Raw genomic sequence first — 11,288 nt, 5'->3', positions numbered from 1 at the left:
GTCTATCGGTGCCAGCCGATATTCTTCATTCTTTATTGAATTGCCAGTGATCGAGGTGTATTTTGATTAATCGATATAGGTCATACTTGTTAAATAATTTCAGCAATTCCTATAATGTCAAATAAGATTATTTTTAATTAATATTATTCAAAAATGATTGTAGTACTCTTACATATAATTTCTACATCTCTACATATCACTCTACATATAATATCTTAATAAATAGAAAAAAATGAAATAATTGTCCTACGCTGTTTTATGAATGCATTTATTAAAAACAATTATCATTCTTCAAAATGATTAATAATTAGCAATTTGGAATATAGTCCTTGAGAATTGATAGCTATCTATCTTGCAAAATAAAAGAAGACATTTCTTTAAATTAAAATAATTATCACTGTTATTAATTGATGTATGAATTATAAAATTTTTATTTTGTAGCACATGCGAAGGTTATTTTCTGCGACAATGGTTTTAGTTTTAATTTAAAACAGTACTAAACTGAATCGATAACGTCGCATGCGACGCGAACACGATGTGGGGGTCATGGAGGGTCACGTCTACTTTTCTCCTCTATATCCCTTAGGTGGTTTTACTTAGTTTTGCTGTTATTCTACCATTTAAAAAATTAAACAAAAAATTTAAATAGAAATTTAAATTAAACGTTTTAAATATTATTTTATTAGTTATAAAATAATATCTTTCCGAAATTAATGATCTTTTTAATTAACTACACCTTTGTCAAAAAAATCTAACCTATTATAACGTAAAATTTACAATTCTTTATAAACAAAAGTGAAAATGAGACAAAATATCTATTTCGATGATCCGGGAGTGGAAACGTTACATTATCCTTATATCAGTCAAGTGAATGTCATTTTGACAGATATAAATTCATTTCATCGTATCAAGCGATTAAAAACAAATTTCGTCCCTGGCAATACTTAATATTTAGCGAAATTTATAGTGCTCGGTATAGTTTTTGACGTATAATTGTGTGACACATAAAGATTTTATTTTTCATTGAATATTTATTTGTCAAATAAAAATCATATCATATATAAATCACCAGTTAGACAGTATTTAAAAATGAGTCAACAGATTAAATGTACAAAAAAGTCCAACATTTATTTTCTTAGACCAAAGAAGAAAAAGTCTAAAGACCATATTAGTGAAGATATGCTGCTTACATACGATGTTAGTAAGTTTATTTTTACATAAACAATATATTTTAAGCAACAATAAAAACGATGTACTGAATTGATCTTTCAGAAATGCCTTACGCTTGGCATGGAACCAGTATGGATCAGTGAAAGAGATTCTAATAAAATGAAATTTACGAGAAATGATATCCTTGTGGTGGAAAAATATGAAGAACTTTCAGATAATACATTAAAAACATCTAAATGTTGGTAAGTAGAAGCTCAATATTGATGTAATATACTGCTACATCAACTTTGCAAAGACAGTAGATCACATGATATTAATCAATATTATTTTACTGTTACAGCATAGTTAATCCAGAACTTTTTCCACTTATTTCTAATATAACTCTAGGTAGAACAAGTCCAGTGCATTCAAATGTCATGCAAGATCTTTGTATATGTATTTCTTCTCGTTTATGTTTAGAAGATAAGGTATATTCACTAATGATTGTTTCTGCACACAATAAAAGAGGAAATATTTAAAAATCTTATTATTATAGAGATACATACAAGTATTAGTGTCACAGATGAGTGGAAATTTTACAACAAAGTTAAATGATAAAGTAACACATCTTGTAATATTATCTATTTTGTCTGTTGAATACGAGGTAAGTAAATTTATATCAATAAAATTATATTTATTATATAGTTTTATTATAACATTTAATTCTTTCTGATAGAAGGCAATACGTATGAAAATACAAATAGTTACAAAAGAATGGGTTAAAGCAATATGGGAAGCAAATAAGGGAGATTATGTTGAGCCAAATGACAAGAGGTTTGATAAATATAAAGTTTCTATCTTCTATAATTTAGTTATAACAGCAACAAATATTAAGAGATGTGAAAAGGAAGAAATTGCACGTTTAATTAAAGATAATGGAGGAGTAAAATACATATTGTTTAAAATTTTTCTTTTATATTTTAGCTAACTATTCCCTTATATTATTATTCTCCTTTTAGATGTATTTGAATGATTTGGATATAAAAAAAGTTAATATAGTACTTGCACCAGAAAATAGTGAAGTAAGTCAGAAGCTCAAATATGCAGAAGAAGCAAATATTATTTGTTTAACACTAAATTGGCTATATGAAAGTATAAAAGCTGGCCATGCTTTGCCTTTTAAGCACTATATATATCAAACAGAACAAAAAGAACAATATTCTTCAAGAAGATCAAATGGTAAAAAATATCTCTTTAGTGTTATAGATCTATAAATTGGTGGCTAATATAATTTTTTTAATGTTCAGTACGTGAACCTTGTAGTTGTTCTACAACAACGAGTTTCATAACATATGATAAACAGCAAGGCAATTGTATCTTACAGCAAAGATAAATTTTATTTTAAATTTATTCCATCTTTTCAGTTTCTACAGTTACTACAATTTTGGATAATCTTACGTTTATTGAAGCAGAAGCGGCTGGTCCATTTTTATATGGTTGCGTTGTGCGTAAATTGTATTTACATTTTTCATATTCTATAATATTCTCCGATGATATTTCTCTAATTAATTCTTTTCTTCTCTTCAGATTTACCTAGCTGGATTTACTTCTGATCAAAAGGATAAACTTAACTTAATATTGACTGTAGGTTATGCAATGCCATTTGATTATGTATGTGACATGGTAACACACGTTATTGTCGGGGACGAAGATAGGGCAGCTAGTGAACTAAAATTATTGAAACCAGGAGCATTATGGTATAATGTTACTTTAATGTCTAAATTAATATCTATTTAAAATTCTGTAATTTAATGGATATATGATGTAGTCCACATATATTGAAACTGGAATGGTTGGTAGAGAGTATCAGATTAAAACAGCCCGCGCCAGTAGAATATTTCTTATACGAACAAGAAAATAGTACACTTAAAAAGGTTATAGAACCATCATCTTCATTAATTATGATATATACATAAAATATAGTACGTAATATAGGTATTTATCATGTTCATATATTTTTTCAGGATTTACAATTGATGCAAGAAAGGATGTCAGAAGAAGGGAAAGAATCATCTAATCTCGGTCAACAGGAGCTACATAATGCAATTGGTAGTGTCTGTAAATAATTGCTTACACTTTTTATGAAAGAAATTGAATGTACATCTTACTTATTGCTAGTTTCAACAACTGATGAGCCATATACACCTGTTTCAACTCAACTGTCAGAAAGTCCCGAAGAATATTTCATACCACCTGAAGCAAATAATATTGATATTAATGATAGACTATTTGAAGGTAATGTTGTGGTAGAATATGTACAACAATGAACTAAAATAATGGTAAAATATACATATAGGTCTGACATTTGTCGTATCTGACTTATGTGACATGTATAATGATGTGGTTAAAGATATAATAGCAATGAATGGAAAAGTAGTTCAAGATATGCTCGTTACGAGTCCAGACTATGGTATTGTGCCAAAATTTGGTATGACTTTAAATTGTACAGCGAAAGAAATTGTTACCGATTTGTTTATTGTAAGTTTCAGCTTTTTATTTCGATTTTCATATTTTGATATATTCTTTAGTATTAGCATTTTTTTTATAGGAAGATTGTATAGATCAGGGTCGAATAGTTAAAGTTATGTATTATCATAGACCTATATCTGTAACAAAGATTGCATTAGTAGGTTGTGTTCTTACAATCAGCACATATGTAGGAGTTGAACGATCGTATCTTGTAACATTAGCTATGGAATTGGGTGCAACGTATTATTCTTATCGTATACCTTAAGGATAACTAGAGTGAATCAAGTATTAAAGCATTGTTTAATTTCAGAAAGCAAAATATTTTCGCTTGTGAAACGATTATTGAAGAAGGTATCTATAAAAACACACATTTAATTTGTCCAATGCCGGAAGGGAAGAAGTATGACCTTGCAGTAAGGTGTAAAATACCAGTTGTTACCGCAGAATGGTTAAAAGCCTGTGCGGCTCAATCAACATGGGTTGACGAAACGCCATTTCTTGTAAAAAGTTTAGGTATACAAGTACTTAATAAATTCATATCATATATGTACATACAAAAATTTGTATAATATTAGTGCCGTCTAAAGGCCCAGAAAGACCAATGGAATTAGACACAAGTTTACTTCAAACTAACACAAATAAAATAGTTTTTTCTACTGAACCAGTAGCCACTACTTCAAGAAGCTGCAACATTATTGTTCCAAAAGAATATTTGCTAAATTTACAAGTATATATATATATTTTTTACATATTTCCTTTATTATTAATTTATGATCTATTACTAAAAAATATATTATAGGTTCAAAATAATATTTTAAAAAACATGCTGAGTAATGAACTCAGCTTACCTATGAACACAACTTTTAAACCACCAGAAACACAATGTAGTCAAGTGTTTAGATCCATTCCTTCACTAGGGACAGAGAGATCTTGGTTGGAAGGGATTAATTATTCCTTAAATTTAATAAAAGAAAAACCTCCTTTGGAAAAGCCATTTAATAGAGTTAGTATTTCTTGTAAGCTTAATTATGTACATAATACATAAATATCTAATAAATATTACCATAATTGAATTTATAGGTTATCTCAATGCTTAAAAAAAACTGTCAGAAAGTAAATGAAAAGTTACCAGAGGTAATATTTTTTATTTATATATCTATATGTGTATTGATGAATAATTTTATATATATATTTATTAATAAATACTATAACATTATAGAATCATGATGCAGCAGCAAAAGATGGTTTCAACTAGTAGAAATTAGAAGACACAGATGACAATGGTAAAACTGACAAATGCAATTAATATGTAAGTTAAAAGAAAGTTTTAGATAAGCAAAGTATGTGAGATATGCAAATATTCATAAAGACCTAAGAACAGTAATTGACTGTACTTCCAAAATTATTATAATAGTATCGCTGTATTTATATACAAATGAAGATTATACATCATACAATTAATTGTTTATATATTCAATATATGTAAAAATTATTAGCTTCTATAATACTAAAAGCAGTAGTAAGTTAATTATTGCACCTCCAATTTAATTGTAAAATCAAAAGAAGTACTGGCTCTATATTTTGAAACACGATCGAAAGCATAAACTTTTTACTATAACTGTATTTGAATAGGAATTTGTGGTATAATTTAGGAAGTACGATGGAGGTACACACTGACTATGTTTTTTCTTATGAAAGTGTTTTTATGCACAATAAAGATTCTACATCTCTAATAGAACATCTTCTTTCATTAAATATCTTATCTGCATTCTGTATGTTTACAAGATTGACTTCACATAAAAATACTTCTCTTATTGTACATAATTCTGTCTCATATCTAACAAAAAACATAAACATACATACATATTGGCTGTGGAATAATATATTACACCTTTTTACATAAGAGGTACGAATCGGATAGATCGACTTATTTTATTAAATTAAGTAACGATTTTATATAAAAATATATAGGGTGACATAAATAATGAAGTATTTTTACAAATTATCATACGAAATAGGCATTGTACAAAACGAACGCTTTAAATAATTGTGATATCAAAGTAGACATGTAGAAATAAATAATAAATAGATTTTAAATTTAATATCGCTCGAAGTCATATACACACTGCACTATAACTGTTAGTGTATAAAATAAATAGTTACTCGAAATTTTATTATCATTTTCAAGGCACCACATTGTAGTCGTTGCAAAAAACGGCGCAAGAGAGCTACATCGTCGTAATTACTTCTAAATTAGAAGTTCTCCCTAAACAGTATTACGTAAATGTAATCTGTAAACCTTCGGTCACCTATATACCCAAAAGGGTACCAACGATTCAATAAACCTGTACGTTATTAGTCCCAAAAAGAAAGTCATGTATTGTCCGCGAAAATCTCAAACTACATATTATGCGCATAATACTATTAATATCCTCTAGAAAGGAAAACGTCTCAATATATATATACATATATATTTCTGACAGATAAACGTTTCCAAAAATATGTTACTATATAATAGGTTTGTTTTGTATAACGGACTTTACAATAAGTTGTTAGGGAAAGTTCTATAAACACCCGAAACATTTCCAGTTCTTCAATCTTCGTCGTATTATTAACAATTATAGAACAGACGTTGAAATTTTTCTAGTTCATAAAATAATATCCTTATAGTTTCATGGAAACTGTCGTATACCACAGAGCGTGTAGTAAAGCATTTTCTTTGACATGCTCCTAAGTAGATTCGTTAAAAATATCATTTTACACACGTACACACACACGCGCGCGCGCGCGCGCGCACACACACACACACATCCCAATAATTTATCACACGTTCAATGCGTTGAAAGTGAATTACGAACATTTTGTCCGTACGTATGGCCCGCATTGGACGTACGATACAAATATAAATGCATCTTTGCGAACATTTATATACAATGTATCACTGCGTGTATCGATTCAGTATTTCTGAGTCATAATACTTTTGTTCTTTAATTCAAAGAGGACAAGCACGTTGCGTTATTAACGATGTGAGAGTACCTGGTAAACTCTGATCATTGGCTTTCCACGTTGTTCGTCCGCGGTGTTTCATATAAAATAAGGGCAGTGAATAATTATTTCGTATATCTAGTTTACAAAAGATTAAGAGAGAGGTGAAACGTGTCATGTGAGAACATTATGCGAACTTATCTCGAATAAAGCCATTGCTATTTAAACTTTGGGTACCCGCACATCGCTATACGATATATAAAGAAGAGAAAGAAGAAAAGAAACTATAAATCTATCCTAGTCAGCCTTCTGTATGTTCCCGCTTTGCATGGTATTTGAGCAGTAGCTGCCGGTCTTCCCGGTACTTATTATTAGTGTTTATTTGGGTTAGAGTCTGAATCCGGTTCAGAACCGGAACCGGAAGACTCCCCAGCATTAACGTTCGCACTGCAGCGCGAGCTCCTTCGGCTACTGGAAGTCGTGTGTCTGCATTTTTCGCTACGATCCACTGTACCTACAATAATTTTACACAGAAATCAATATCCACGTAGAGCATTGCAAGAAATAATTCCATCATATTGCTTGTATGTATATTGTTTGTTTAAGATACTTGAATAAGTTACATTGAAAGTTGATGAATTTTATGATAAGTATGTAATGTAATCATGACAAGAAACTTTTTTAATCAAACGTTACAATAGATACTCACTAGTTAACGGTGTATGAACTTCAACTTTTATATTAGCCGTCGCAGTGACCTTGGTTGTGATATGAGACGTAGATGTCACTGGTGACATTCGACTAGACCCACTTGTATCTGATCCGCTACAGTTCTGTTAGTTAAAAACAAAAGCACACACGTTAATCATGCTTCATGGATTTGGAGTATCGGCATCATTCACGCGAGATAGTATGTAAGGTAATAAGAAGAATTTTGAGTAATGTGTAAGCAGTTACAGAGATAGAAAGCCAAATGGTGGATATTATCAAAAGCACTCTCAAGTCAAGTACATTTAGAAGAAAATGCCAAGTGAGACAGGAAATATTTCAAAACAGTTAATATTCATGTTATATAACGTACCTGGTTGCCACAAGTTGATGTCGTTTCAACCTTCAACTCTGGCTGAACAATAATACAAGACTCCTGTGTACTGTGCCACGAATTGGGTTCCTCTGTGATGGTAGTGAGAGATGGTTCAGCGTGTAACCTGGCGTTATCAATTTTGTACGATCTCCTGGGGGGTGCAGGAGGTTTCGATCTTCTGACGATTGGCGAGGCAGGTGGAGTTGGCGTAGAAATACGATCCGGATGGTCATTGGGTATTACTTCTGGAGATGGGCCGATCAAAGACAACAGGATGGGGAAAAAGAATAATCCATTCACCAAACCGATCCCAATAAGGCACAGCAACACCAAGAAGAAATATCGAACGATGAAGTCGAACTCGGAGAAGGCCAACATCACGACTGCTATTAAAGTTGTTATTGCTCCGTGAATTACAGGTGCGCACATGTGTTCCAGAGCTAACCGAATTCTTCGATCCCTGCTTCCAATGCTCGTAACAAAACTCTGCAAGAATAAAAACAAGAATATAATATATTAGAATATATTAGAACAATATATTGTGAGAATATAATATAATATGAACGAAATAACGAGTTTTACAATTTAGACATTGAGCACCAAAGTAGAATAAGCAATGTTCTTTCAGTACACTGTTACTTTCTGTTACATCGAATATCTTGTGTTCAATTCTATTTTAGAAAGAAAATCGTTTAGCTACTTGGGTATTGGGAGTAGTTTGCTTTTGTTCTCAATGTCTCAACTTATCCTCTACTTGTATTTATACTAACCAGACAAATATGTACTGTAAAGTGCACAGCAATTCCAATGCTGACGACCAACAGAACAGCAGGAACAGCGCTCAGTTTTATATTGCAGAGGCCCATGATTCCAAAGAGTTGTAGTACCACAGCAGCAAGAGAAGTGCCGACTAACAAAGCTGCCCAGAAATTCAACAATAATACTCCAACGACAGCAACACTGGCTGTTAAAGCAGCTAACAGAGCAATAACCAAACAATTTCTTAAATCCATATATTGTTCCCAAAAGAGGAATGGTATACCAGACGGAAAATTTGGCAGTCCTCGTTCCTCAAATTTTTTGCACAGTTTTCTAACATTGCCAATTAATTCTGTAATTTCTTGCGTGTCAGTAAGTTTATGCAGATAAAATGGCATCTGAGCGTACGTCAGAGGCATGCTCTTTGGAATCTTTAATTCATGATCGTTAGTATAAATCCATTGCCTTGGTTCTGGCCTTAAATTGGCCTGAGAAGCACCATAAGCCAAAACATCGTTTGACACCCATGCACTCAAATAATTATAAAACGCTCTTGGATTGATGATCCCTTCAGAATCGATTAGCCTGACTTGAGTGACTAACGATTTGTCAATAGGATTGTCTACGTGACCAGTTTGTACCAACAATTTGTAAGCGAGAATTGCCTCGTCACTAGCATTCTTGTACCACCTTTCCTGTGTAATACATCCATTGCTATAATCCCTATCAAACGCGTTTTGCAGTCCTTTCAACCAGTCCCTGAATAAACTTAACCAAAACTCAGGCAATCCTCCGTTATCGTTCTTGATCACATTTTTTATCCTCATGAAGGCATCATGATACTCATACAACAATCTTTGATTGTTAGGGTACTCGAATTCCCTCTGGGTAACAGCATACATATTGTAGAATCCAAAGTGCTTTGCCTGGGCAGCTAAGAAAGCATGTTCATTGGAATTCTGTGGGACCAGATCGGTCAGCTCTAGACCATCGTTCACCCTTACAGCTTGCCAAACACAGCCAACAAGAACTGCGATTAAAATCATCATGCCAAAGACCTTAGTCGCTGGTCTGGTGACGAAGGGAGCATAATGCTTCGCAGCTAACTGGGTCAAGGAGAAAGTGAGACAGTCGTCTTGGCTGCATCCTGTTAGGGTGTCTTCTTCGCTACACTGCTTATCCGAGTCCACTTCGATATTTCCACCGACCCAGGATTCATTCTGCACGTTTTGCGATGTCAGGATTTGCGTGCAGGTTTCACGACGTTCTGGTGGTATCGCCCTCGTTACAGTTTGCTTCGCGGTACCATTGCTCATTCTATTGGCGTACTTATTTCTGCCAGCGTTCGATGGTAGGCAGCAACAGAGTATATCTGAACGACCTGAACGACGTCTTCTCAGGTCCAAACTCACCATAGCTGGGAAAACAAGCAGCATAGCGGCCAGATTGAAAAGCAACAAGATACCAGCTTGAAAGCAGAACACACGGAGTGCAGGAATTGGGATTATCGCTGCAGCGAAGAACGCTGACACGTTGCTGATTCCTGCTAGAAGGACAGATAAGCCGGTCCTTTTTAAAACCACTCCTGTCTGTTCTCCACTGGGCACTTCGTTCACCGAGAGCTCAGCGTAAGTATGAGTTAATAGGAACATATCGTGAACACCGAGTCCTAGAGCTAAGAAAGGGACGATCTGAGTGGTGGCTGCGTTGAAGGGGATTCCCAGGAGGGCGCAGAACCCCAAACCAGCGGCCACAGTTGCGCAGATGAGCATTACACCGGCTATGCCCACGCCAGCTTGCGAACGCACTGGATCCTTCCATCGAAGAAGGACTATACCCGCGTACAGTACCTGAAAGAAGATTATATTTTTATAACGAGGAGGTAGATAACAAGTAAATGAATAAGACCTGTGTCATACAATTTTGACATTACATTTTTTTTATATCTTTCTTTAAATAAGTTTCTATAGTCATGTGCGTTACGTGTATTCTTTGTACAGTTCTCTTAGATATTTGACATCAGAGAATTATAATTTAGTTTAATATAATTATATTAAGGTGGATTATTGATTACAAATAACCAATTGTACCCATTTATACATACGAGTATAGCTAGTTATACAATTTTAATCATATATAGCCAAATTTTAGCAAGTTTCTAATTAGGTGAAATAAGAATGTCAAACACAGATGATACAATTTGGTGGAAGGTGATTGTACGTGAAAAAACAAGTCGAAAATATGCAATACATTTTTTTCATATGACGTTTCCTTTCTGAGGAAATTGAGTTTGAAAATTCGGTAGGTATACCTCGACGTGGCTAATCCCGGACTGAACAGGAGCATATAAACAGGAGGTTAAATTGCACGTAAAAATAAGTCAGAAACGTAGAATAGCATTTTGTCATAAGATGCCTTGGAGAAAAATTAATTGGAAAATGCATTGTGCGTGTGCACAAGACCAGTCCTCGACTGAACGCTCTCAAACTTTATTTTCTTGAAAACGAGGCAGAAAATGGGAAAACTTTATTTCACATTTTTTACTTATTTCCACGTGTAGAATAACCTCTTGCTGATTCTATACTTTTCCTTAATTTATTGATACTTGGTCCGTACTTAGCCAAGTTCAAGTATACTCGACAAATTTCCAAACTTGATTTTCTTGCAAACGAAGCGTTATATAAAAAAACGTTGCTCCAAATTTCCGACTTATTTTTTCACGTAGAATCGCTCCTTACCCGTTTACACCACCACTTAGAGGGCACCCTGTATAATTGAAACT

General features: G+C 33.2%; 2 protein-coding genes across 8 annotated transcripts in view; one reads left to right on the top strand and one right to left on the bottom strand.

Annotated features, from left to right (window-relative positions):
* Nucleotides 1-529: 529 nt before the first annotated feature.
* On the top strand, nt 530-5,416 carry LOC126926028 (DNA topoisomerase 2-binding protein 1-like). Of its 4 annotated transcripts, none has more exons than XM_050742125.1 (18): nt 530-1,197; nt 1,273-1,412; nt 1,511-1,637; nt 1,706-1,813; nt 1,886-2,092; nt 2,169-2,388; nt 2,574-2,653; nt 2,737-2,906; nt 2,978-3,083; nt 3,174-3,258; nt 3,328-3,444; nt 3,506-3,687; nt 3,758-3,918; nt 3,989-4,191; nt 4,254-4,405; nt 4,478-4,681; nt 4,759-4,812; nt 4,898-5,416. In XM_050742125.1, exons 1-18 carry the CDS (start codon nt 1,090-1,092, stop codon nt 4,931-4,933), a joined length of 2,460 nt encoding a protein of 819 aa, XP_050598082.1. In that variant the 5' UTR covers nt 530-1,089; the 3' UTR covers nt 4,934-5,416. The 4 variants fall into 4 exon arrangements, with proteins under 4 accessions (XP_050598082.1, XP_050598083.1, XP_050598085.1 ...); XM_050742126.1 differs by having other exon boundaries at nt 531-1,197; nt 4,266-4,405; XM_050742128.1 differs by having other exon boundaries at nt 531-1,201.
* Nucleotides 5,417-6,260: 844 nt separating this feature from the next.
* Nucleotides 6,261-11,288, bottom strand: part of LOC126926023 (protein patched) — a 92,670-nt gene continuing 87,642 nt past the window's right edge. For all 4 annotated transcript variants that reach the window (XM_050742110.1, XM_050742112.1, XM_050742111.1 and 1 more), the window contains 4 exons: nt 8,518-10,356; nt 7,745-8,233; nt 7,373-7,496; nt 6,261-7,177 (listed from right to left, as the gene is read on the bottom strand). In XM_050742110.1, coding sequence (XP_050598067.1) covers nt 7,035-7,177; nt 7,373-7,496; nt 7,745-8,233; nt 8,518-10,356 — 2,595 coding nt within the window. In that variant the 3' untranslated portion in view covers nt 6,261-7,034. The remainder of the gene's footprint in view (nt 7,178-7,372; nt 7,497-7,744; nt 8,234-8,517; nt 10,357-11,288) is intronic.

Source organism: Bombus affinis, chromosome 17 (genome assembly GCF_024516045.1).
Source record: "Bombus affinis isolate iyBomAffi1 chromosome 17, iyBomAffi1.2, whole genome shotgun sequence".
In the NCBI taxonomy this organism is placed as follows: Eukaryota; Metazoa; Arthropoda; class Insecta; order Hymenoptera; family Apidae; genus Bombus; species Bombus affinis.
Note: the sequence above shows the minus strand (reverse complement) of the source record. Positions and strands in the feature narration are given on the sequence as shown.

Excerpts from the sequence above, each read along its gene's own strand:
- LOC126926028 (XM_050742125.1), top strand. The coding sequence starts at position 1,090 with ATGAGTCAACAGATTAAATGTACAAAAAAGTCCAACATTTATTTTCTT. Across the intron at positions 1,198-1,272 it reads ATATGCTGCTTACATACGAT|AAATGCCTTACGCTTGGCAT; the intron begins GTTAGTAAGTTT and ends TTGATCTTTCAG. Across the intron at positions 2,093-2,168 it reads TAATTAAAGATAATGGAGGA|ATGTATTTGAATGATTTGGA; the intron begins GTAAAATACATA and ends TTCTCCTTTTAG.